The sequence below is a fragment of the Lethenteron reissneri genome, chromosome 9 (genome assembly GCF_015708825.2).
Source record: "Lethenteron reissneri isolate LAM-NWPU_2019-01 chromosome 9, ASM1570882v1, whole genome shotgun sequence".
NCBI lineage: Eukaryota > Metazoa > Chordata > Hyperoartia > Petromyzontiformes > Petromyzontidae > Lethenteron > Lethenteron reissneri.
The window spans coordinates 13,179,233-13,207,194 of NC_083787.1; the positions used below are offsets into that span (position 1 = coordinate 13,179,233).

General features: G+C 58.3%; 1 protein-coding gene across 2 annotated transcripts; it reads left to right on the forward strand.

Annotated features, from left to right (window-relative positions):
- LOC133340301 (DNA topoisomerase I, mitochondrial-like) lies at positions 1 to 27,456 on the forward strand. Of its 2 annotated transcripts, XM_061548405.1 has the most exons (21): positions 1 to 165; positions 5,710 to 5,734; positions 9,955 to 10,033; positions 13,283 to 13,331; positions 13,922 to 13,974; positions 14,748 to 14,867; positions 15,363 to 15,438; positions 16,002 to 16,354; positions 16,930 to 17,045; positions 17,871 to 17,992; positions 18,637 to 18,759; positions 18,901 to 19,088; positions 19,413 to 19,557; positions 19,728 to 19,871; positions 20,803 to 20,985; positions 21,798 to 21,866; positions 22,337 to 22,451; positions 22,852 to 22,979; positions 23,609 to 23,703; positions 24,119 to 24,268; positions 26,764 to 27,456. In XM_061548405.1, the coding sequence occupies exons 1-21, from the start codon at positions 124 to 126 to the stop codon at positions 26,864 to 26,866; spliced, it is 2,478 nt and encodes an 825-aa protein (XP_061404389.1). In that variant the 5' UTR covers positions 1 to 123; the 3' UTR covers positions 26,867 to 27,456. The 2 variants fall into 2 exon arrangements, with proteins under 2 accessions (XP_061404389.1, XP_061404390.1); XM_061548406.1 differs by lacking the exon at positions 14,748 to 14,867.
- The last annotated feature ends 506 nt before the right edge of the window (positions 27,457 to 27,962 follow it).

Consider the following 27,962-nt stretch of genomic DNA (forward strand, 5'->3'; position numbering starts at 1 on the left):
GGCGAGGCCGCCTGCAGCCACGGTGAGGGGCACGTGGAGACGACAGCGCCCAGGTGGAGCCGGCTGGGCCCGAGAGGAGAGGCGGGAAGGCGACGCCCCGAAGGTGGAGCGCGTGGAGCCGAAATGATGGTGCTGGGATCGGACACAGGCGATGGCATCGTGGAGGTGAGTGCAGCCTCGCGTCGTGGGCTCACTGCGCTGGGTGAGGGGCGGGTGAGTGTGGGGATGGCTGGGTGAGGTGCGGGTGAGGTTCAGGTGAGGCGCGGGTGAGTGTGGGGATGGCCGGGTGAGGTTCGGGTGAGTGGTAGGCGAGGCGCAGTTGAGCGGGGGAAAGGGTTCTTCTCTAACTACAACACTTTTGTCAATCCACTGCTGGACGAGGACCTCGCCACGCCTGTTATGCGACCATACTTCACCACGCTGGTCCAAGCGGGGAGCACGGACCTGGGAGCGTAGACAAGTGCGGCCACAACGATGGCTGTCGATGGCCTCCCCTCTGCTGCCCGCAACGTCAAAGCGCCCACGGCGGCGGCCTCTGTACGCCGCCGCCGGCGTGGGCCTCGCTCCGGCAAAGTCAAAGTCGCGGCCCTCGCACTCTGCGGCAGCTTCCGAGCTCTGGCGAGATTGGGGGGGGCGGGGGGGGGTGCCGCGTGCCCCCTGAGCAGGCTGCTGCTGCTGCTTGGGGAGGGCCCTGTGACTGCGGAGGCAATCGCAAACGGCTTCTGAGAGAACCACACACACCACACACACACCACCCCACACACCCACTCACCACCAACACTCAACCAGCCACACGCCACACACCACCCACCCCACACACCACACACCACCCACCCCACACACCACACACTCACCACCCACCCCACACACCACCCACCCACTCACCCACCCCACCACCACCACCCACACACCACCCAACCCACCCACACACCACCCACCCCACCCACACACCACCCACCCCACCCACACACCACCCACTCACCACACACCATCCACCCACTCACCACCCACCCCACCCACACACCACCCACCCCACACACCACTCACCCCATCCACACACCACCCCACCCCACACACCATCCACCCACTCACCACCCACCCCACCCACACACCACCCACCCCACCCACACACCACCCACTCACCACACACCCACCACCCACTCACCACACACCCACCACCCACACCCACCACCCACTCACCACACACCCACCCACTCACCACACACCCACCCACCACACACCCACCCACCACACACCACCACCACACACCCACCACCACACACCCACCCACCACACACCCACCCACCACACACCACCCACCACCCACCCACCACTCACCCACCCACCTACCACCCACCCACCACTCACCCACCCACCACTCACCCACCCACCACTCACCCACCCACCACTCACCCACCCACCACTCACCCACCACTCACCCACCCCACCCACACACCACCCACCCAACCCACACACCACCCACCCAACCCACACACCACCCACACACCACACACCATCCACCCACTCACCACCCACCCCACCCACTCACCACCCACCCCACCCACACACCACCCACCCCACCCACACACCACCCACCACCCACCCCACCCACACACCACACCACCCACCCAACCCACACACCACCCACCCCACCCACACACCATCCCACCCCACCCACACACCACCCACCCCACCCACCACCCACCCCATCCACACACCACCCCACCCACCCCACACACCATCCACCCACTCACCACCCACCCCACCCACACACTACCCACACACCACCCACACACCACCCACTCACCACACACCATCCACCCACTCACCACCCACCCCACCCACACACCACCCACCCCACACACCACCCACCCCACACACCACCCACCCCACACACCACCCACCCCATCCACACACCACCCCACACACCATCCACCCACTCACCACCCACCCCACCCACGCACCACACACCCACCCACCACCCACTCACAACACACCCACCCACCACTCACCCACCCACCTACCACCCACCCACCACTCACCCACCCACCACTCACCCACCCACCACTCACCCACCCCACCCACACACCACCCCACCCAACCCACACACCACCCACCCAACCCACACACCACCCACCCCACCCACACCACCCACACACCACACACCATCCACCCACTCACCACCCACCCCACCCACACACCACCCACCCCACCCACACACCACCCCACCCAACCCACACACCACCCACCCCACCCACACACCATCCCACCCCACCCACACACCACCCACTCACCACACACCATCCACCCACTCACCACCCACCCCACCCACCACCCACCCCATCCACACACCACCCCACCCACCCCACACACCATCCACCCACTCACCACCCACCCCACCCACACACTACCCACACACCACCCACACACCACCCACTCACCACCCACTCACCACACACCATCCACCCACTCACCACCCACCCCACCCACACACCACCCACCCCACACACCACCCACCCCATCCACACACCACCCCACCCACCCCACACACCATCCACCCACTCACCACCCACCCCACCCACCCCACCCACACACCACCCACCCCACCCACCCCACCCACACACCACCCACTCACCACACACCCACCCACTCACCACACACCCACCCACCACCCACTCACAACACACCCACCCACCCACCACTCACCCACCCACCTACCACTCACCCACCCACCCACCACTCACCCACCCACCACTCACCCACACACCACCCACCCACCACTCACCCACCCACCACTCACCCACCCACCACTCACCCACCCACCCACCACTCACCCACCCACCCACCACTCACCCACCCACCACTCACCCACCCACCACTCACTCACCACACACCCACCCACCACCCACTCACCACCCACCACACCCCACCCACACACCACCCACCCCACCCACACACCACCCACCCACCCCACACACCACCCACTCACCACCCACTCACCACCCACCCCACCCACCACCACCCACACACCACCCACCCCACCCACACACCACCCACACACCACCCACACACCACCCACACACCACCCACACACCACCCACCCCACCCACACACCACCCACCCACCACCCACACCCCACCCACACACCACCCACCCCACACCCCACCCACACACCACCACCACACACCCCACACACCACCCACCCCACACACCACCCACCCACAATCCCACACACCCCACCCACACCCCACCCCACCCACCCACAACCCCACCCACCCCACCCACCCCACACACCACCCACCCCACCCACTCACCACTCACCACACACAACCCACTCACCACACACCACCCACCCCACCCACTCACCACTCACCACACACAACCCACTCACCACACACCACCCACCCCACACCCCACCCACCCACAACCCCAGCCACCCCACTCACTCACCACACACCACCCACCCCACACACCACCCACCCACAACCCCACCCACCCCACACCCCACACAACACACACCCCACCCACCCCACCCACTCCACCCACTCACCACACACCACCCACTCACCACACACCACACACCATCCACCCACAATCCCACACACACCACCCACCCACGGGCAGTAAGTTGGCACAGTAAGGGGACTCAGGTGGTGCAAGCGGCCAGTCATCTCAGTCGGTCGACCCGTGGCACCCGCTGCGTTTTGTCCCGTGACCTTCTGCCCAGCGGGCGTTCGACACTTCAACCGCCATTCGCCGCTTGGTGGCGAATGGTGGTTGTTGCACACCGGTTGCGAGTAGCACCTATGAAGGCCGGAACGGCACACGAGGGGGTGGGTGGCCGGCCATCAACTGCGCCCGACCGCCTTTGTCTCCCCAGTGGCGATGTTTACTACATACCGCACCAGGTACTCATTTGAGGATTAGTCGATCTAGGGGAGGCCCAGGATAGGTTCAGGTAATCGTCACTCGTGTTGACCGTGAGCGGGCATCGATCGCGGGTTGCCAGGTTCGGTGAGCAGCGTGCTAACAACTGCAATACCGCAGACACACAAAGACAAACACAGAGACACACAGAGACACACAGAGACACACAGAGACACACAGAGACACACAGAGACACACAGACACACACAGACACACACAGACACACACAGACACACACAGAGACACACAGACACACACAGACACACACAGACACACACAGACAGACACACAAAGACAAGTCGACCTAGGGAAGGCCCAGGACCGGGTCCAGATAATCGTCACCGGTGTTGGTGGCCGTGAGCGGGTAGCGGGAATCGAACCCGCGTGGATTCTTCCTCCGGGTCCTCCGGTTTTTCCCTCCACATTTATGGACACGCGTTTAAAGTATTTGGCAGCTATTTTTCCACGCAATAAGCCACTTCGTTGAGCTATCATTTGTGGCCCGGTCGCTTCTGAAAAAGAGCTATACAGCTCAGTGGATCTTAGCTTGTAAAATAAAAGTTTATTTGAGTGATTTGCTTAACTTTACTATATTTTTAATTCCTATCGTTTGTGTAATGCATTTGTTGTAACTTTTTAACCTGCCCCTACAGGGCATCTGTAAAAAAAAGAGCTTCATAGCTCATCAGATTTATCCAGGATAAATCCGATGATTTAAAAAGTTGAAACTGACTTCCATTTACTTAAAGGCATTGGAGAGTTCTCGTTTGAAATTAATATAGGACTTCTTTTTAAAGATTTCAGGTGTAATTTTCGAGCATGAATCAATGACGTTTCGTCTCTTCATAATCGGGTTTCTTGGTCGAGTTGAGTAAGTGGACGTATTGGTGCTACAATGGTGCAGCAAGCATGAAACAGTCCAAAATCAACGTTTCAATCACTGGACCCCTGTCGCCAAGTTTGAAGGTTTATTCACTCTACCGGGACTTGCTAAAAAAGGTCAACATTGTCCGTTGATTTGGGTCCGTTGGTTGAATGGAGGAACCAGCCGACCAAGTCTCTCGGGGCACGAGGAGTAAGTAATCTGTCTTTTGGAACTCGGAGCAAGCGAGTCGTCATCATGGCTGGGTGCTGCGGTACGGCAGCTGTCTGTGCAGCTTCGTGTTCAGCCGGCTCGTTTCAACATTGCGACTGCTCTGACGTCACGAGAACCGACTTTGACTCGCGCCACCGCCACCCCGCCAGAGTGTCTGACCGGGGGCTGCGAATTGTGGGAAAATAAATAATTATAGCGAGAAATGTGAATTGTGTTCTACCGCACACCACCGACCAATACGTTCAAATGCCGTCTGAAAAGAATAATGAAAGATAAAATATTCACTTTAAAGACTAAATGGATACAATTTTTTCATGCCAATGTTAAAATTAATTAAATAACCCCGTGTGTCCGAACGTTCGGATCACTCTAGATAGTTTCTGGACATCCGCTGCGTGAAATACCAGATGACGTTGAAGGAATGCTAAGACGGACCGATAGACGTGCCAAAGGAGGGCGAGAGAGAGAGCGAGAGAGAGTTCCGCGGCACCGTTTGACGGCGTGGCGTGCGGAGAGGAATTGGAGAGCGCAGCACACGGGGGTGGCCGCCGGGAGGTCGGGAGAGAGGAGCAAAACCTTGAACGTGAGCGCGTGCTTAGAGAAGAGTAATGGGACCCAGCGAAGGGATTCTGTGTGATGTTTAACACCTGTGTCTCACCTGTGTCTCGCCTGTGTGATGTGTGCAGAGCTGGTTTACTGAACCCAAACGTGGTAAGGAGCCACAAGCAACGTTTCCTGTACACGTAAAACAACTCACCCCGCTCACCCCGCTCACCCCGCTCACCCCGCTCACCCCGCTCACCCCGCTCACCCCGCTCACCCCGCTCACCCCGCTCACCCCGCTCACCCCGCTCACCCCGCTCACCCCGCTCACCCCGCTCACCCCGCTCACCCCGCTCACCCCGCTCACCCCGCTCACCCCGCTCACCCCGCTCACCCTAATCTGGCTCACCCACACTTACCGTAATCCAGCACTCCCCAATTACGCTCACCCCACTCGCATTCGCTCGCTCACCCACACTCCGCCTGCACCCCAGTCGCCCTGCTAACCCTCACCCCACTCTCACACTCACCCCACTCTCACACTCACCCGACTCTCACTCTCACCCCACTCTCACACTCATCCCACTCTCACACTCACCCGACTCTCACTCTCACCCCACTCTCACACTCACCCCACTCTCACTCACCCCACTCTCACACTCACCCCACTCTCACACTCACCCCACTCTCACACTCACCCCACTCTCACACTCACCCGACTCTCACTCTCACCCCACTCTCACACTCACCCCACTCTCACACTCACCCCACTCTCACTCTCACCCCACTCTCACACTCACCCCACTCTCACACTCACCCCACTCTCACACTCACCCCACCCTCACACTCACCCCACTCTCACACTCACCCCACTCTCACACTCACCCCACTCTCACACTCACCCCACTCTCACACTCACCCCACTCTCACACTCACCCCACTCTCACACTCACCCCACTCTCACACTCACCCCACTCTCACACTCACCCCACTCTCACACTCACCCCACTCTCACACTCACCCCACTCTCACACTCACCCCACTCTCACACTCACCCCACTCTCACACTCACCCCACTCTCACACTCACCCCACTCTCACACTCACCCACTCTCACACTCACCCCACTCTCACACTCACCCCACTCTCACACTCACCCCACTCACTCTCACACTCACCCCACTCACTCTCACACTCACCCCACTCTCACACTCACCCCACTCTCACACTCACCCTACTCTCACACTCACTCTACTCTCACTCTCACCCCACTCTCACACTCACCCCACTCTCACACTCACCCTACTCTCACCCCACTCTCACTCTCACCCTACTTTCACTCTCACCCCACTCTCACCCTACTCTCACCCCACTCTCACTCTCACCCCACTCTCACTCTTACCCTACTCTCACCCTACTCTCACTCTCACCCTACTCTCACTCTCACCCCACTTTCACCCCACTCTCACACTCACCCCACCCTCACACTCACCCCACTCTCACACTCACCCTACTCTCACTCTCACCCCACTCTCACACTCACCCCACTCTCACCCTACTCTCACTCTCACCCTACTCTCACTCTCACCCCACTCTCACACTCACCCCACTCTCACCCTACTCTCACTCTCACCCCACTCTCACACTCACCCTACTCTCACACTCACCCTACTCTCACTCTCACCCCACCCTCACACTCACCCTACTCTCACACTCACCCACTCTCACACTCACCCCACTCTCACACTCACCCTACTCTCACTCTCACCCTACTCTCACACTCACCCTACTCTCACTCTCACCCTACTCTCACACTCACCCTACTCTCACTCTCACCCCACTCTCACCCTACTCTCACCCCACTCTCACACTCACCCTACTCTCACTCTCACCCCACTTTCACCCTACTCTCACCCCACTCTCACACTCACCCTACTCTCACTCTCACCCCACTCTCACTCTCACCCTACTCTCACCCTACTCTCACCCTACTCTCACCCTACTCTCACTCTCACCCTACTCTCACTCTCACCCTACCCTCACCCTACTCTCACCCCACGCTCACTCTCACCCTACTCTCACCCTACTCTCACCCCCCTCTCACTCACCCTACTCTCACCCTACTCTCACTCTCACCCTACCCTCACTCTCGCCCTACTCTCACCCTACTCTCACTCTCACCCTACTCTCACCCTACTCTCACGCTCACCCTACTCTCACTCTCGCCCTACTCTCACCCTACACTCACCCTACTCTCACCCTCACCCTACTCTCACCCTACTCTCACCCTACTCTCACCCTACTCTCACTCTCACCCTACTCTCACCCTACTCTCACTCTCACCCTACTCTCACCCTACTCTCACCCTACTCTCACCCTACTCTCACTCTCACCCTACTCTCGCCCTACCCTCACCCTACTCTCACCCCACCCCCACTCTCACCCTACTCTCACTCTCACCCTACTCTCACCCTACTCTCACCCTACTCTCACGCTCGCCCTACTCTCACCCTACTCTCACTCTCACCCTACTCTCACTCTCACATCACTTTCACCCTACTCTCACCCTACTCTCACTCTCACCCTATTCTCACCCTACTCTCACCCTACTCTCACTCTCACTCTACTCTCACCCTACTCTCACCCTACTCTCACCCTACTCTCACTTTCACCCTACTCTCACCCTACTCTCACTCTCACCCTACTCTCACTCTCACCCTACTCTCACCCTACTCTCACTTTCACCCTACTCTCACCCTACTCTAACACTCACCCTACTCTCACTCCACTCTCACTCTCACCCTACTCTCACCCTACCCTCACCCTACTGACACCCCACTCCCACTCTCATCCTACTCTCACTCTCACCCTACTCTCACTCTCACCCTACTCTCACCCTACTCTCACTTTCACCCTACTCTCACCCTACTCTAACACTCACCCTACTCTCACTCCACTCTGACTCTCTCTCTACTCTCACCCTACTCTCACCTTACTCTCACTCTCACCCTACTCTCACACTCACCCTACTCTCACCCTACTCTCACTCTACTCTCACTCTACTCTCACCCTACTTTCACTCTCACCCTACTCTCACCCTACTCTCACCCTACTCTCACCCTACTCTCACCATACTCTCACCACACTCTCACCACACTCTCACCCTACTCTCACTCTCACCCTACTCTCACACTCGCCCATGGGAAGGTGGGAAACCACTCGTTCCCTCCAGTGTTGCTGCGATGTGACTGTTGATATTTTGGTTGTTGCAGTTGTGATTATTGTCGATGTTGTGGTTGCAGTTGTGTTGATGTTGTGATGGTTGTTGTTGATGTTGTGGTTGTTGCTGTTGTGGTTGCTGTTGTGTTGCTGTTGTGGTTTCTGTTGTGGTTTTTAATGTTGTTGTCGTCGATGTTATTGTTAATGTTGTGTTTGTTGATGTTCTCATCGATGTTGTTAATGTTGTGGTTGTTGACGTTGTTGTGGTTGTTGATATTGTGGTTGATACTCTTGGGTTCTTTCGGTAAAGTCACGTAGGTATAAAACAAAATAAATTAACTCACGACGTTTCGATTGCAACACAAGCAATCATCATCAGGTGGGAAAACCACAGCAAGAAAACGTTTTGCTGAAGTGGGAGAGAGATGCCATGGTATAAACCTCTTACCACTTCAGCAAAACATTTTCTCGCTGTGGTTTTCCCACCTGATGATGATTGCTTGTCTTCTTGGTTCTTTCGGTAAAGTCACGTAGAATGGAAATAATAAAATAATAAAAATTAAACATAATAAAATAATTCTCACGACAGGCATAAGTTGTACTAATCACATACCTGCATTTCCCATATCCCCTCCCTTTGATGCTGCTAATCCTGCATTATGCACAGGAATAAGTAGTACTAATCACATACCTGCATTTCCCATAAATATGCTAAATTCCTCTTGATATGCAAATTCCTTTGTCAAGGTGCTCTTCCCCCTCCAACCCAGCTTAAATATACGCTGCCAAGCCTGGTGGTGTTCATTCAGACGCTGTCTTTCTGACAGACCTGTTCTTCACCTGAGGACGGCTGCTTGCGTTGTGGCCGAAACGTCGCGAGAAATTTTCTATTTATTTATTTAATTATTTCTATTCTACGTGACTTTACCGAAAGAACCAAGAAGATGAATCCCTGCAGTCACGGAAGCTTTAAATCGAAATTTATGATTGCTTGTGTTGCAATCGAAACCTCGTGATTTAATTTATTTTATACCTACGTGACTTTACCGAAAGAACCAAAGAGTATGGATCCCTGCAGTCACGAAAGCTTCAAATCTAGATTGTGGTTGATGTTGTTGTTGTTGTTGACACGCCACCATGTTTGTGTTGTGCTCGTCTCTGCACACAAAGCCAAGGCGTCATTAAGAGACCGGGGCAGCAAGAAAGTCAGCGGGAAGAGCGGCCGATCCCTGCCCACCTCGCCCGACAGGTAACCCCCCTCCCCTACCACGACAACAACCGCCATTCGCCACTAAGTGGCAGTGACGTCACCACGACGCTTGTGCCAGGCCATGTGCACCTTGAGGCCACGTGAAGTCTCGAATGCCCGCTGGCAGGAGGTCACGAGGCAGACCCAGGTGCCACGGGTCGACTGACAGAGATGACTGAGATGACTGGCTGATGCACCACCTGTGCCCCCTACTGTGCCAACTTGCTGTGCTTTAGCCACCCGGCGCTCCGCTCGTTGTTGTGAGCGTCGCTGCTCCACCCTCCGTTGTTGTTGGAGGGCGACTGCCTCCAACTGCCCAGTAGTGTCCTTCACGAGCCTCCTCCACAGAGGCCGATCTTGACACCGCTGGTATCAGTCATCGACAAGACCACTAAGCTCCACGTCCTCCTGTACCACATCACTCCATCTCTTCTCTAGCCCGTGCCGTGCCCGTTTAGCCCCCTCGATCCGGCCGAACAAAAGCTGTTTAGGCATGCGGTGGCTGGGCATGCGGGCAACATGACCCAGTCAACGCAGCCTTGCCTGCCAGGAAGAGCTCACCGATGGGACTTTGTCCACATCTTTCAAGGATTTGTGAGCTCCTCACACAATCCAGCCTGGTTAAACCCAGGATGGATTGTACGCACGCCAGCCTAAATGTCTCTAACCGGCGAAGATGCTCCATTAAGGGGGTCCACGTTTCGCAAGTGTAGAGAAGGGAGGGAATGACTGTGGCCGAGAAGACCTTGAAGCTTTGTGTGGAGCAACAGACCAGGTAGCTTCCACACAGCGTTACGCAACCGATGAAAAGATAATGCCGCCCGACTGATTCGGAGTGAGACCTCTGCTGTTCAACCGGAGCCGGTCATGAGCACACTGCCCAGGTATGGAAAATTCTCCACTCTCTCCACATCTGCCCCATCACCGATTGGGAGTTTTGGGGGTGGACTGCCCGGTGGTACAAAATACCCAGGCAGGTGCTTCGTTTTGGTGGGGCTGACGGTAAGGCCCCACCTCTTAGTGGCACACTCCAGTTTCAGCAGCAGCGCCTCCAACTCCTCCTCTGAGTGAGCTGAAATTACCAGGTCGTCGGCATACATAACGTGGTTGACCAATAGGGAGCCATTCCTTATCTGCACCCGGGCATTGATCAGCCTCCCATTGTATCTGTACCAGATGGAAATTCCTCCGGTATGGCTATTGAAGGCATCACAAAATACGTGGTCGAAATAGATGTTAAATAATGTGGGAGCCAGAAGACATCCCTGTTGCACCCCAAAGTGAACAGGAAATGGCTCCGACTCCCAGCCACGTAGTTTTACCCAGGCCCGCTCACCATCCTGAAGGTCCTTAATGATCGTGAGCAGCAGGTTAGGGACTCCAAAAGCACGAAGAACAACCTAGAGCCCAGGCCTACTGATGGTATCATAGGCCTTGACCAGGTCAATAAAGCAAAGATGTCGGTCTTGTTGGAATTCCCTATATCTCTGCTGTAGCAGACAAACAGAAAATATGGCATCTGTGCAGGACCGCCCTTTCCTGAAACCACATTTGGGCTTGGACCCGGCATGCATCCATGATGTTGTGTGGATGCGCCGATGCTGGAACAGCGTGTTGGTAATTACGAGCCCATGGGCTGCACAAAAATATAGCAGCCTCCTGCCGTTGTTATTGAGCTGATCTGGCCCATGCCTTCGGATCACTCCAGACCAGGTGCCAGCATTATGACCAACTCGGGCATTGAAGTGACCCAACAAGATGACACTATCCCGAGGGGCCACTTTAGCCAGCACCTGTGACAGGAAGTCATAAAAGACATCTGACTCATCGGCCTTGCCTGCATCCCTCTACTGATGTTCATCTTCAGTGGGGGCATAAGTAACCACGACCACCACTCCTCTCCTCTGGTTGATGGGAAGGCGAGCCCAAAGTAGCCTGGGGCTTACAGCTTCCCACACCTCACCGCCACACTCCCACGCCCCCTTCATTATTTTGTTCACAAGAAGAGCCACTCCCTGTTGTTTTGGCAATCTCCTGCCTCGAGTAGAGAACTGTCCACCCCTCATGGTGGCAGGAGCCAGAGCCGGTTTACCGGACCTCCTGAATACCACAGAGATCCAGGCGGTACCGGTCCAGCTCCCGACAGAGGAGTGGGAGCCTCTTCTCCGCAGTGAGCGTTCGAACATTCCACTTGGCCACACGTAGTGTTTTTGTTGTTGTTTCTGGAGGAGCCCCGAGGGTAAGGATTCAGTCTCCTGGTTAGGCCAGGAGACGTCATAGATGCCTATCCCTCTGGGGCCTCCGGCACAAGCTTATTTATTAAATTTTGTCGTCGTGGTTTAGTGGTAATTAATTGAAGGTAGAGGGGTTACCAGCTCCTCGCACCCGTCCAGAGCCCCCATTTGGCCGCTGTGGTGGTTACAAACGCCATGAGGGGAAAGGCGAATCGGAATTGGCCCTCCCCCACAGCACTGCCCATGAAAGCATTGCCTGTCCGGCACCACGAGGAGGTAGGGGATTGTTTTGCCAGATACACACACATACTCGCATACACACTCACATACACAGATAGACTCGCATACATACTCAAACACACACTCACATACACACTTACTCGCATACACACAGATTCACATACACACTCGCACACACATATAGACTCGCATACACTCGCATACACACATAGATTCACATACACACTCGCTTGCATACACAGTCACTCATACTCACATACTCGCCTGCATACACACTCAATAGCGTACACACTTACTCGCGTACACAATCACTCACTCGCGTACACACTCGCGTACACACACTCGCGTACACTCACTCGTGCACACACTCGCATACATACACACTCACGCATACACTCGCGCACACACTCGCATGCAAACTCACGCACACATTCACAAACACTCCACTCACTCTGCAGAACAGGGGGAAACGGAGTAAAGTGCCCGAGTCCGGAATGAAACCCAGGCGCTTCTTGCTGTGAGGCGTGAGCGTCACCACTGCGGTGCCACGCGATGGCGTCGGCATTGATTCCGTGCATCCCGCCCACCCGCCCGGAGAGGCTTCTCGCCGCTCGCCTTGCGACCCCGGAGAAGCCTCCAACGGGAGTGGGGTGGGGGGGCAGCGGTTGCGGCGCGTGGCCGCCATGCGCGTAGTTGGGATGATTTGTAGGTGGGGAGGGGTGGAAGTTGTCGTCGCTCGCCGACTGAAAGTGGAATCCGATGTCTCTCCCCGCAGAGGGAAGGACGTGGCGAAGAGCACGGGGGCCTCGCGCGGCGTCAAGCAGGTACCAGCGTGGTGCGCTCGGCGCCGCCGGTCGCGCCGCGGCCGTCCCATACGTGTGTATGTATGCGAGTGTGTACGTGAGTGAGTGTGTGTGTGCGTGCGCGTCGAACTTCCCTCGCGCCACGCGTAGCCGGCCGCGCTCGCCGGAGGACGTGACGGGCGCCCGCCACCCGAGGCGTCGCGTGGCCCGCGGGGGCGGCGTTAGTCGAACGTGGGGGAAACCACCGCCTCGAGCTGCGGAGAGCGATGAATCCCGCGAGAGGGACGAGCGCCCAGTCGGCTCGTAGCGAGCGGCAGGGCGGATTGCGCCACGTGGCCTTCCCCGCTCGACTGCGGCTCCTCCGCCTGACGCCTCGGAGGCGTTCGCTGTCTACGAGAGTGAGGAGTGGATGCCGTGCGGTGGCGCTGATTTACTTGTTGCGATTATTGTTATTTGTGATTAACTTGGGGCCGTAAAGTGACTTGCGCGTGATCTTCGTGAGAATCGCCCCCTCGGACCCCGGGTTCGCGGCGGTGGCGGCGGCGGTGGTATGAGACGAGCGCCGTGTGTGTCTGTGTATCTGTGTGCCTGTGTCTGCGCGAGCGTCGCAGGGAGCGGAGCGCGACACGGAACGCACCGCCGTTGAGGCCGGAGGCGATCGCCGGTGAGCGGCGGCAGGCGAGGGTGGGCGACACGGGGGGAGAGGGGGGAGGGTTCGGGGCCCGCTCGCCCGGCACGTTGCTTTGTGGCCAGGGACCGCAACGTGGCACGTACGGCGGGGGAGTCGCCGGGACCCGAATCGCGTGGAGAGACGGGGATAGCATTTGGGGCTGGGGCTGGGTGTTTGATGGGCTAGGGCTGCGGCTGAGTGTTTGATGGGGCTAGGGTTGGGGCTGGGTGTTTGATGGGGCTAGGGTTGGGGCTGGGTCTGAGTGTTTGATGGGGCTAGGCTTGGAGCTGGGTGTTTGATGGGCTAGGGTTGGGGCTGGGTGTTTGATGGGCTAGGGCTGGGGCTGAGTGTTTGATGGGGCTAGGGTTGGGGCTGGGTGTTTGATGGGGCTAGGGTTGGGGCTGGGGCTGAGTGTTTGATGGGGCTAGGCTTGGAGCTGGGTGTTTGATGGGTTAGGGTTGGGGCTGGGTGTTTGATGGGGCTAGGGTTGGGGCTTGGTGTTTGATGGGCTAGGGTTGGGGCTGGGTGTTTGATGGGCTAGGGTTGGGGCTGAGTGTTTGATGGGGCTAGGGTTGGGGCTGGGTGTTTGATGTGGCTAGGCTTGGGGCTGGGTGTTTGATGGGCTAGGGTTGGGGCTGGGTGTTTGATGGGGCTAGGGTTGGGGCTGGGTGTTTGATGGGGCTAGGGTTGGGGCTGGGTGTTTGATGGGGCTAGTGGTTACGGTTGACCCAGGGGGGGGGGGGGGCTCTCCCCTTCTCTGGCCGCAGCACGGTGAAGAACGAGGTGGCACCTCCTCCACCCCCTCTGGCGAGCGACGAGGCGCGCGGGCACGAGGGACGCAGCAAGCGGTTTCGCGCTGCGCGGGACAATGGCGCTGGGATCGCAGAGTGAGCGACACGATTCGGGGTCACGATTCGATTGGCGGTCGATCGCCTCTCGCCGCACTCTCTGCCCTGTGAGGCTTTCGCCCCCGAGGTGCCGAACGGGGAACAGCCGACCGCGCCACCGCGGTCACCGATCTCGGACCACGGGCCGCCAGAGCGGTGACGCCCCGTACGGAACAATAAGAGACCGTCTTGTTCGTCTTGCGTCTCCTCGTTTTTCTAACTCATTCCTGCGGGAGATGCGTTCTCTCCGTTCGCTGCGCCGTTCATGCAAATTGCATCTCGGGTAGCAGGCAAGGGCAGAAGAGCTGGCGCCACCACCGTTGTCCCAGCTCTGTACTCGCTGGTATGTTAGGGTGTTTTTCATTCGATCAACGAGCGATTGAATCGGCGCGCGTGTCGTCGTATGTGAATGCACGCGCACGTGTGCGTGAACACACGTGCGCGAGTCCGTACGCGTGTGTGCGTGGTGGTGACGCCAGCCGTTGTGCTTTTCAGGCCGTCGCCATTACAAAAGAAAAATTTGAGCGACACCGAAAACAGGAAGCGCAAGAGGGAAGCGGACAAGACGAAGGTGATGACCCCTCCCGTGCGCATCCTCGACGCGGTGTGCGGTGCCACGTTATGCCTCATGTCCGGCGTGCTGTCACCTTTGCGTGGTGGCGCTGTGGTGACGATCGTCCCCCGGTGTTGTGCCGATCGTGGCACCGGCGTCGTCGCGTCGTGAGACGGAAACCCCCGTGCGGAGCTCTTGCACGGTGGTGCGAGCCGGCTTGCTCGTCCACGCACAGTCGACGGCAGGATTTGAGACTAATGTAATTGCCATGTTAAGTTGAGAAGCAATTTGAATCTGATCAAGGTTTTATTAGCGCAGTCGTTGTTGACTTGCCTGAGACCATCAACTCGCTGAAATTACGAAGCCGATTTCACAACTATCTGCATGAGTCTATTGGTCTCTGTGTGAGTCCTGGGTCTTTGTGGAAGACTATGGGTCTCTTTTTGAATCTGTGAGTCGATGCGCCTCTGCGCGAATCATTGGTGACCAGGCTGAGTGCACTTTAAGCAGTGGCTGAGATCCGTGTTGGAACCCAGGAGGGTGCCGTCGGTGGTGTTTGGTGGCCGTGTTTCGCGCGTCAGGAGGAGAAGTCCAGGGGCAGGAAGCGTCTGCGCTCCGAAGAGGAGGAAGCGGAGGAAGAGGAGAGGGAGGCTGAAAATGTCGGGAAAACCGACAAGAAAAAACCCTCGCAGAGAGAAGAGAGAAGGAAGGAATCCGCGAGAGAGGAGAGGAGACCGAGAGACAAAGACGAGAAGCAGAAGAAGAAGAACAGAGATGGGGAGCGGCAGAAGGAGGAGGCGAAGGAGGAGGAGGCGGTGGAGGAGGAGGAGGTGAGGCCGGAGAAGAGGCGAGCAAGGACGAAGGGGCAGCTCTCCGAGGCGGCGGAGAAGCGTAAACGCGTGAAGGAGGAGGAGGAGAAGTCCAAGTGGAAGTGGTGAGTGGGGGTGGTGTGCAGGTCTCTCCCACGGGGTCCATGTGGGAGTGGGGGGCCACCTTTGCTCGCGCGTTGCGTGGGTGTGGCCGGGTACCTGTGTCGTGGCGGCGCGCAGCTCTACGAACCCAGCGGCCCGGGTTCGATTCCCGCTCGCGGCACTCACCGGTGACGATTATTTGAACATCCTGGGCCTCCTTCCGTCGACTCGGCCTCAAACGAGTGCCTGGTACCATCTCTTCGGACGTGGTGTCTGAAAGTGTTCCAGGTCGGCTTGGGTCAACTCTATTAAAATAGCACCTGGTCAATGCAGTATGGGCCTCTCGTAGATTTACTCGGCCTTAAATGAGCAGCTGCTGCCATTTGTAAACATCGCCACTGGGGAGACAAAGGCGGCCAGGCGTTGTGCTGGCCACCTACCTCCTCGTGCGCTATGCCAAGCTTCATAGGTTGCTCGCTAACAGCGCTCTCCCCAACAGTCTGTCAAGGCCATACGGGGATCTTTGTGCTCTTGTGTGTACGGCACTTGCGATACACACACAAATGCTGCTCCACCGTCCCCCCCCCCGCCACCCCAGGTGGGAGGAAGAGAAGCGTGAGGACGGGGTCAAGTGGACTTCCCTGGAGCACAAGGGGCCGCTCTTCTCCCCGCAGTACGAGCCCTTGCCGCCCACCGTCAACTTCTACTACGACGGTCAGGGCCCCGCGCTGCCCCCCCCCCCCCCCCCCCCCGCGTCGCGACTCGTCATCGTTATCACGGCCGCCGAGACGTCTATATTGAATTTCGATTTAAAGCTTTCGTGACTGCAGGGATTCATCTTCTTGGTTCTTTCGGTAAAGTCACGTAGAAGGGAAGTAATAAAATAATAAAAATAAAACATAATAAAACAATTCTCACGACGTTTCGGCCACAACGCAAGCAGCCGTCCTCAGGTGAAAACCAGGTCTGTCGAGGCGACAGTGTCTGAAATTCGAGGCGACAGCGTCTGAAATTCGAGGCGACAGCGTCTGAAATTCGAGGCGACAGCGTCTGAAATTCAGAAATTCAGACGCTGTCGCCTCGACAGACCTGGTTTTCACCTGAGGACGGCTGCTTGCGTTGTGGCCGAAACGTCGTGAGAATTGTTTTATTATGTTTTATTTTTATTATTTTATTACTTCCCTTCTACGTGACTGTACCGAAAGAACCAAGAAGACGTCTATACTGGACACGGTGTGCCGAGCGCCGAATTATTTTCCGGGATCGCTGATAAATCCGTCTGAAATTCAGCTCTGGTGACGGTGGTGACTGACGGTAGTGACGGTGGTGACAGCGGTGGCGACGGCGGTGGTGACGTTGGTGACGGTGGTTATGATGATGATAACAATGATAGTGACGGTGGCTACAGTGATAACGATAACAGTGGTGACGGCAGCGGCGACGGTGGTAACGGTGATGGTGACTGGTGACGGTGGTGATAAAGGTGGTAACGACGATGACGACAGGCGGTGACGCCGTTGCGCGTCCCGTTGGGCCCAGGCAAAGAGGTGAAGCTGAGCGTCGCGGCCGAGGAGGTGGCCACGTTCTTCGCGAAGATGCTGGAGCACGAATACACGACACGGGACGTCTTCCGCCAGAACTTCTTCAGGGACTGGAGGAAGGTGAGGATCCGGAGATTAGGAGTGTGTGTGCGTGTACGTGTGTACGCACGCACACGCGTGAAAGGACAACAGCGGAGGGCAGGGAGGAGCAACGAGCAGAGCGCCGGGCGGCTAAAACACAGCGAGGTGACGCAGGTGGTGCATGTGACAGTCATCTCAGTCGATCAACCCATGGCACCTGGGTCTGTCCCGTGACCTCCTGCCAGCAGCGAATCTTCCACATTGCTTGCGACGACCTCCACGTGCACCTAGCCTGGCGCAAGCAACCGTGGCGACGTCACCACTAATGGTGAATAGCAGCTGTTGCTGTACACGTGTCGAGAGCTGTGGCACAGTGGTTAGCACACTGCGGTAAGAATCCAGTGACCAGTTAAATTTTACATCGGTCCTGGGCCTCCCCTAGATCACCTGAGCCTTTAACGAGTGCCCTGTCTTTGGTGCGGTGTGTTAAACAACCGCACCCGACCAGGTTTTTGTTTCAGGCTGAGTCGACCTCGGGGAGGCCCGGCACATCCCCAGACACCACTTGCCCCACTGATGTTGCGCCCAAGTCACGGGGGAGACTGGCGGAGCGGCGGTTTGGGGCGCGGCTCGCGACAGCTGCCAATTCCCAACTCCTGTGCCCCCCCCCTCCCACATCGCAGGAGATGACGAAATCCGAGCAGAAGATGATCAAAGACCTGGACAAGTGCGACTTCAAGGAGATGCTGGAGTACTTCAAGGCCCAGCAAGAGGAGCGCAAGAACATGCCCAAGGAGGAGAAGCAGGTACCGAGCGGCGCCGTAACCCCCACAGCCGCCGGGGAGACAAAGGCGGCCGGGGGGCGCGGTGCCGGTCGCACGCGCCGCGCCAGCCCCCGACGTCCCGCTAACGTCCGCGCGGTGGCGGTGGGGACGATCTGCGCCCAGGAGCTGAAGAGGAAGAACGAGGCGCTGCTGGAGGAGTACGGCTACTGCACCATGGACGGGCACCGCGAGCGCATCGCCAACTTCCGCGTGGAGCCGCCAGGGCTGTTCCGCGGGCGCGGCGATCACCCCAAGCAGGGCAAGCTGAAGCTGCGGCTCCAGCCCGAGGACGTCATCATCAACTGCAGCCGGTGAGGGAGAGTGGGAACGCAGAGACGGTGAGAGAGAGCGGTGCGCGTGTGGCAGCCGGATGGCGGTGATGGTGATATGATGATGATGGTGATCGTAGTGGTGGAGAGTGGTACAGAGTGAGGGTGGTGGACGAACGATGAGCAGCGAAGGCCCATGGTTAACGCGGTGGCGGTAGTGGTGATGATGAGGTCGGTAGCGATGGCGGTGGTAGCTATGGTGATGTCGGCGATAACGATGATGGCCAATGGCAGCGATGACGAAGGTGGTCATGGTGATGATGACGGTGGCGGCGGTGGTGATGATGGCGGCGACGACGAGTGCAGGGACTCCAAGGTGCCCGAGCCCCCCGCGGGCCACCGGTGGAAGGAGGTGCGGCACGACGGTGCGGTGAGCTGGCTCGCCAGCTGGACCGAGAACGTGCAGTGCCAGAACAAGTACGTGATGCTCAACGCCAGCTCCAGGGTCAAGGTGAGCGGGTGGCACACTGGGGCTCGCGCGGAACGTTCGGCCCACGTCGCGGAATTCTCACTCGCTCGCGTGATCATTCCTCCTCCTCGTGGTGGCGGCGGTGTGCCTGATCATTGCTCCCCCTCCTCGTGGTGGCGGCGGCGGCGGCGGCGCGCTTGCGCCACCCGCAGGGGGAGAAAGACTGGCACAAGTACGAGGTGGCGCGGGAGCTCAAGGGCTGCGTGGCGCAAATCCGCGAGCAGTACCGCAGGGACTGGAAATCGCGCGAGATGAAGGTGCGGCAGTGCGCCGTGGCTCTCTACTTCATCGACAAGGTGGGGGTCTGCGGGGGGTAGTGGATAATGTGTGTTGTATATGTGTGTATGTTGAACTTATTTCGCACCGTGCGTATCCAACCGCACTAATCCGAGGCTCGGGGGAAGGGACAATGTGATAAACACAAATAAGTTCTCAAGAAATAGATTTTCGATCTAGATTATTTAGAAGTGCTTAGCTTCAGTGGCTTCCTAATATCGGAAGGAAGAGCATTCCAGACAGCCGTAAAAGCGCATTTGAAAGAACGCAATGCGGGGAGCGTTTTTGATCAATGGCTAGCAAAAAACCGCCGTGAGGATGACGGTGTGTGCGCGCGCGCGTACATGTGTCTGTGTCTACATCCGCGTCAGCTGCTGTCAGGCCATTGCTGAACGTATACACACATACGCGTGGGGAGTAGTGGCACAATGGTTAGTGCACTGCGCTACAAACCCGGCGACCCGAGTTCGATTCCCGCTCACGGCCAACACCAGTGATGATTATCTGAACTGATCCTGGGCCTCCCCTAGGTTGACTTGGCCTCAAATGAGTGCCTGGTGCGGCATGCAAAAACATTGCCACTGGGGAGACAAAGGTGATCGGGGGTGGTGCTGGCCACCCACCCCCTCGTGTACTATGCCGGCCTTCATAGGTAGGTGCTCGCAAACAGAACTCGCCCCATCAGCCTATTAAGGCTATCCGGGGGATCTTTGTCTTTGTGTGCTGGAGACCCCGGGAAGGCAAAATTCCACTTGGTGGACCCAGCCTCTAACCCATCCCCTCGGGAGTCTTTCAAGAACCACACCGAGGTTGGCCACGTGAAATGCCCGTGGCCTCCTGCCAAGCGGGCCTACGTCACTTAACTTGGCCTCAAAGGGCACCTCGCAAACGCCGTGGTGACGTCACCGCCCCTTAGTGGTGTTCTTGTGCGTGCGCGTGCGGGCCCCGTAGCTGGCGCTGCGTGCCGGTAACGAGAAGGACGAGGGCGAGGCGGACACGGTGGGCTGCTGCTCGCTGCGCGTGGAGCACGTGCGGCTGCACGAGAAGCTCGATGGGCAGCACAACGTCGTGGAGTTCGACTTCCTGGGCAAGGACTCGATCCGCTACTACAACAAGGTCCCCGTGGAGAAGCGGGTGGGTCCCCAGCCGCCGCCGAGCGTGGGGCCCTCGCGGCCCAAAACGTCCAGCGGCCAGCGACAAACGGCGCCGTCAAAGTCGTTGTATAGGAGGGTTGAACGAGTTTATTGAATCGAACGGGGTTATTGTTGCAAGAGCATCGGAAAAGAGACCACGCATAGACCCATGGACTCGCACAGAGACCCATGGACTCGCACAGAGACCCATGGACTCGCACAAAGACCCATGTACTCACACAGAGACCCATGGACTCGCACAGAGACCCATGAACTCACACAGAGACCCATGGACTCGCACAGAGACCCATGGACTCGCACAGAGACCCATGGACTCGCACAGAGACCCATGTACTCACACAGAGACCCATGGACTCGCACAGAGACCCATGAACTCACACAGAGACCCATGGACTCGCACAGAGACCCATGGACTCGCACAGAGATCCATGGACTCGCACAGAGACCCATGTACACGCACAGAGACCCATGGACTCACATTTTAACCCATAGACTGGCACAGAGACCCACAAGCTCACACGGAGCCCTATACATGCCCCTCCCCCTAAACAAAGAGCACTCCACATGTTTCCGCACAGCGTCTTCAGGCGCCGCAATAGAAACCCGCGCCGTGCTGCACCGCACAGAAAACGGGCACCAGCGAGACGGTAGCAGCAGGAGGACCGCCGTGGAGACGGAGCGATGAAACGGCCTTGGTTGCAGCGCCAAGAGATGACGGGGGGAGGGGAGGGGGGGGGGTGCCTGTACCCAGCGGTGGAGTGAGCGTGGTTGGTGGTGATGTCGTCCTTTCAGGTGTTTAAGAATCTGCACCTCTTCACGGAGAACAAGTGCCCGGGAGACGAGCTGTTCGACAGGCTCAACGTGAGCACGCACACACGCGCACGCACGCAGACACGCACGCGCACACACGCACGCAGACACGCACACACACGTCTCCTCCGCACCGCTGCCGTCCGGCACTTCGCCGCCAGTGCTGCCGGTGCAGGGATTTCGTGTTAGAGTGCACGGCGTGTGTGTGTGTGCGCGCGTGTTAGCGTGCATGTATGTGCGTGTGGTGGCGTGTTTGTGTGCGAGTGGTGGCGCGTGCGGTGGCGTGTGTGCATGCGTGCGTGTGTGTGGTGACGTGTGTGTGCTTGCGTGCGGTGATGTGTGTGTGCGTGCGGTGGCGTGTGTGTGCGTGCGTGCGGTGGCGTGTGTGTGCGTGCGTGCGGTGGCGTGTGTGTGCGTGCGTGCGGTGGCGTGTGTGTGCGTGCGTGCGGTGGCGTGTGTGTGCGTGCGTGCGGTGGCGTGTGTGCTTGTGTGTGTGCGTGCGTGGGTCCGCGCCTCCACAGTCCACGATGCTGAACAAGCACCTGCAGACGCTGATGGACGGACTGTCAGCCAAGGTGTTCCGCACGTACAACGCCTCCATCACCCTGCAGGAGCAGCTCGCGGAGCTCACCAAACGTGCGCCAAAACGCATGCACGTACGCATACGCACACAGACAAAGATGTCCCTTATAGCCTCATCAGGCGGTTGGAGCAAGTGCTGTTAGCAAGCACCTATGAAGGCGAACGCTGCGCACAAGAAGTTAGTGAGGTTAGCATCACGCCTCTGTCTTCCCAGTGGTGACGTTTATATACACACCGGGTAATTATTTAATGCCGAGTAGACCTCGGGGAGGCCCGGGACCGATGCAGATAATCGCCGCTGATGTTGCCTGTGAGCGAAAATCTAAATTGGAGTCGCGCGCGCATGCCCAACCACATACGCCCCCACCCCCACCACGTACGCACAAACCCAATTGGGGACAAAAATATTTAATTGCTCTCAACTTCCCCCCCCACCACCACCCACCCTCCACAGCGGACGAGTCGGTGGCCGCGAAGATCCTGTCGTACAACCGCGCCAACCGCGCAGTCGCCATCCTGTGCAACCACCAGCGCACGCCGCCCAAGACCTACGAGCAGTCCATGGCCAACCTGCAGGCCAAGGTGCGGCCGGGAGACGGGGCCCTCCCCACGGGGCCCTCCCCACGGGGCCCTCATGGGGCCTCTATGCGGCCCTGTACAGTGGGATCTAAATGGGTTCTCTTCTTAGGGCCGTTTGTGGTCTATGGGCCTCCGGGCCAGGCCTGTGAGGGTGTTGTGGCGGGTTGGGGTGCGTCGACGCTACGTGTTGGAGGTCCACGTGTGTGCGAGTGAGTTTGTGCCTCTGTGTCTCAGTCTTCCTTTCTGTCTGCCGGTATCTCGCTGCCTCTCTCTGCAGTATTTCCGTCTGCCCTCGCATCTCGTTCTCTCCGTGTCTCCTTCCTCTCGCCCGCACACCCTGCGTTTCACTCTCTCGTCGCGCCCTCCTCGTAAACCGAACTCTTCGTGTAAACGGTGACTCCACTCGTCGGACGCGGGAGAGCACGCTGGCTGGAAACAAACGAGGGTGTGGCGCCACACGCTTTTGTGTGTGCAGCCCGCGTGTGCCACGTGTGTCTGTACCGTGTGTCGCATGTGTCTATACCGAGTGGGCGTGTCTGTACCGAGCGTGCGTGTGTGTGCCGCGTGCGTGTATGGCCCGTGCGTGTGTGCCGCATTCGCGTGTGTGCCCCGTGTGTGTATATGCCACGCAGGTAGGCACCAAACAGGAGCAGCTGCGCGAGGCGCAAGACGATCTGGCGAGGGCAAAGGTCGACCTCAAGCGGCACAACGATGCCAAGATGCAGAAGTAACGCACGCGCGAGTATCCCGTGTACACGCGTACAAACGCAGACCCCCCTCTCCCCCATTCAACCTTAACAGACTGTTGGGAAATGTTTGTTAGCGAGCAGCTATGAAGGCCTACGTGACCTTCATAGCTGCTTTTTTAAGGTCGAGTCGACCTAGGGGCAGGAAACACTGGAACGGATTAAATGTTTTGTCCATCGATGTTGACCGTGAGCAGGAATGGAAGTGCGCTAACTGCTGCGCCACCACTCCCCACGTGCGTGCACCAACGCATCTCGGCATGTGAAGGTCGTGTAAATGGCCCGACCCGCGCCCCCCTCCTGCCCCGTCTCCCGCCCCCTCCTGCCCCGTCTCCCGCCCCCTCCTGCCCCGTCTCCCGCCCCCTCCTGCCCCGTCTCCCGCCCCGTGCCGCCCAGGATCGTGGAGGCGAAGCAGAAAGCCGTGGAGCGGATCGAGCAGCAGCTGGCCAACATGGAGGTAGCCGTCACGGACAAGGAGGAGAACAAGCAGATTGCGCTCGGCACCTCGAAGCTCAACTACTTGGACCCTCGCATCTCCGTCGCCTGGTGGGTTGGGGGCAACTAAAAACGAACTGTAAACGTTTTATTTTACCAGGTTAGGCCCACTGAGCTAGGCAGCTCTTTTTCAAAAGCTACCTGGCAACAAAATGAACGAAGTGGATTGTCAAGTGGAATTTTTAAACCGCGAACCAAATACCCTAAACGGGGGGCCATGGGTGGGGGCTGGTGGCCCCCATCGGGCCCCCCCCACCCGCGGATCTCCTCTCTCACCCGGGAGTGGGCGCGGGCGGCTCCGCGAAGTGGCATGCGCGGCAACGCGCCGCTGCCGTGTTCCCGTGACGAACACGGCTGCTCGGCACAAATCAAGGGGCTCAAAATGTCAAGCGGCCAGCAACAAGCAGCACTATCAATGCTGTATTGGATAAGGGTTAATGGGTTTCTTAAAGCCAGCGAGGTTATTTTCGTGGTAAGAGCTTGGGAAAAGATGATGATGTGTGGAGGGAATTCCAAAGTGGGGTAGTGCGAGAAAGAAGAAGCAGAAATAGAAGTGTTGTGACCTGCAGTGTGATGAGTGGTTTGGTGGGTGGGTGTGCGAGTTCGTGGGTTGGTTATTGAGCGAGTGGTGGTTTAATGGTTGAACACGGTGTGGTGAATGAGATAAAAGACGGGGGGGAAGAATCATCGAGTTTAGTTAATGGGAACAGAAACCATGGTAGTCGCGGTAAAAGAGGTCAGGAAGGCGACCGACCTTTCGACCTTTAGCAGGTGTAGCAGCCCGACGGAAGCTCTGGCTCTCGAAGGTTTTTAGTTCCATGTGTAGTGGGTTCACTTGAGAGACACAATTAACTCAGGAGGCAACACGTTTATTCTACGACCACCACTGGGTAACGACATAAACGGTAACCACCACGGGGTAACTACATAACCGGTAACCACCACGGCATAACTACATAAACGGGTCAGGTCAGTCGGCACACTGCCTGACCCACGATGCCGAGCACGAAGACCGGAGACCGAGGAGAAGACGCAGCACGGCGGGTTCCATTCCAGCAGACAGCCCCGATGGGACCCCGGGACCTCCCTTTTATTCCCCCAGCGCGGCCTGGCTCTGCCCTCGGCCACGGCCCCTTCTGGAACTTCCCAGAAGATTCTGGGCCATACACCACGTGTCCCTTCTGTCACCTTTGGCCCACATCCTTACCCTGTCCTGTCACGTGCCCTTGCCAGCCAACCGGGCTACTACGTCCTCAGATGCCCCCTCTCTGCCATACACCAGAACCATGCCCCCGAGGGGGCCGTTCCATGACATAGCGTACCCTGCTGGCAGAGAGGGCAACTACACTCCCAGTTCCCCTATCCATCAGTAACTGGCGCAAGGCGCCGTAGTGATCCATTATACGTCACTACACATGTTTGACAAAGGTGACACGTCCTGCGTGTTCAGACGATGAGCGATACGGGGACATTCCACCCTCCCTCCTCCGCAGGAGACTTCCACCCGCTGCAGGAGCGCCCCTGGCGGCGACGCAGCGGTACCACGCGTGTCTCAAAGCGACAAGGGCCTGGATTCAATTCCCAGCTCCGGGTGTCTTGTGTGTATGGAGTTTGTGCTTTCTCCCCCTCTGTTCTATTTGGGTCTGCTTCCTTGGTACTTGAGTTTCCTCCCCATTAGCTAAAAAAAAACCGGACAATATGACTGTTATTAGCCAAAAATTCCAAATGCTGAAAAATGACCTGCGAATTACTCAATTGGGGTCACACGCAGCCTCCTACTGTGAAAAACCTGTCAGGATCCTCCTGACAAAGTCGAGGAGAAGGGGAATCCCTGCGAGGAATTTCCTTAAACAAGCGCTGCAATCGCTCGCGCGCTCGGAGCCCCAGCGTGGCAGTCGCGTGGCCACGGGAGGGCGCTAGCGCCATGCGCCGCCACCTCGGCAGGTGAGAGGCCACCGAGGCTCCTCGGTGAGAGCTGCGTGAACGCACGCATCACGTGCGCGCCGCCAGGCGACGTTCGCGTGCGAACGGCCCTTCCCCCTAACCCCGCTACGGAAAAGGGCCGTCGCCCGAAACGTCGCCCGCGTTGAGCGCGAGTTTGTTCGCGCTCGTGTCGCCGCTGCCGACGTCGGCGGCGCGGCGCATGTGCCACGTTTATTGTCGGGTAGAAGGAATCTTTGCGGCGGGACGCGAGAGGCGGATGACGGCGGCACCCGGAGCCTCCACGGGACGCGCTCGCCGCGGTCGGCGAAGCTCCGCGAGAAGCGGTGCGGCGTGAACGCCGAGAAGTGGTGCGGCGTGAACGCCGAGAAGTGGTGCGGCGTGAACGCCGAGAAGCGGTGCGGCGTGAACGCCGAGAAGCGGTGCGGCGTGAACGCCGAGAAGTGGTGCGGCGTGAACGCGGCGACCCGTCGTGCACGCCGAGCGACCCGTCGTGCACGCGGTGACCGTGCCCGAGCGGCGCCTCTCGTCGTTGTTGATCTCCGTGTTCCCCCTCCCCCTGCCCCCCCCCCCCTTCTCTCTCTGCACCCGTCATGCCCCGCCAGGTGCAAGAAATTTGGAGTTCCGATCGAGAAGATTTACAACAAAACGCAGCGCGACAAGTTTGCCTGGGCCATCGCGATGGTGGATGAGGATTACGTGTTCTAGACACCCCTCCTCCTCCTCCCGCCCTACCTCCTCCCGGTGGTGACATCAACCTTCTCATTCACAGCTTCTCTCGTTACGTTCCCCCCCCCACCACCCACCACGTTCGCGGATTCGGTGACCCCGGAGTTGAGAGCGCGGTGACTCTCACGCCCGTTCCTCCGAACGGGGTCGCCGGCGATACCAGCGGAGACGTTCTCCCCCCCCCCTTCCCTCGCCGACTCGCTGAGCGCAAGATGCAAATTACAGCACGGGGAGCCGTGCCGGCGCTCCCGAGCCGGGCCCTGGCGTCATCACCGGTGACGTCAAATGAGGACCGGTTTGTTTCCCGTAAATGGCCGCAGAGCGCCGGGCCGCTGGGATGAGAGCCGCCACCTCCGCCGCCCCGGTTTGCCCAGAGTTAATGAGAAGGCAGATTCCACTGTGTCACCACCGCGCGTTTATCGGTTTGGGTTGGTTGTCGTTTTGTTGTTGCACGGTCAGGGGGCCCCGGGGATCGCGCTCGTGGCCCCACACAACAGAGAAGGGCCTGGGTTCGACTCCTTGCTCAGGAGGTTCTCGGATTTACTCCCATAGCTTAAAAACAAAACAAAAAATCCCCACTCAAACAATGCAACTGCTGTTGGCCATGAAACATCCCTACCCGATGTTGAGCAATTAGCCACAAATTCAATTTAGATTCCAGACAGCAGCAATATTATACCCCCCCCCCCTCCTACTGCGAACGGTTGGCAGCACCCTCCTGGTTTAAAAGTCTTAAAGCTTTGGGAGGTTTTTTCCCTGGGTAAACAAGCGGAATCGTGTTTCGGTACGTGTGTACATGTGTGTACACGTGTGTACGTGTGTGTGCGCGCACATGATGCTGCCACTGGGAAACCTGAAGCAAGGAGATGGGAGCTGCCAGGCGGAGGGTGGGGAGACGCCGCACTCGCCAGAAAGAGAGCTGGCGTCTCCCGTGAGATAACCCGGTCGTGCCGCGCGTTGTCCACCAAGAGGTCCGACGGGCGGCCCTCTGGCCCGCACGTGGCTGCCTGTCGTCCAGCGATGATGCAGAGACAGCGAGGGTTGGTGGGGGGGATCGCCACGCGCGTGTTGTGAG

Excerpts from the sequence above, each read along its gene's own strand:
- LOC133340301 (XM_061548405.1), top strand. The coding sequence starts at position 124 with ATGATGGTGCTGGGATCGGACACAGGCGATGGCATCGTGGAG. Across the intron at positions 13,332-13,921 it reads CCTCGCGCGGCGTCAAGCAG|GGAGCGGAGCGCGACACGGA; the intron begins GTACCAGCGTGG and ends CGAGCGTCGCAG. Across the intron at positions 19,558-19,727 it reads ACGCCAGCTCCAGGGTCAAG|GGGGAGAAAGACTGGCACAA; the intron begins GTGAGCGGGTGG and ends CGCCACCCGCAG.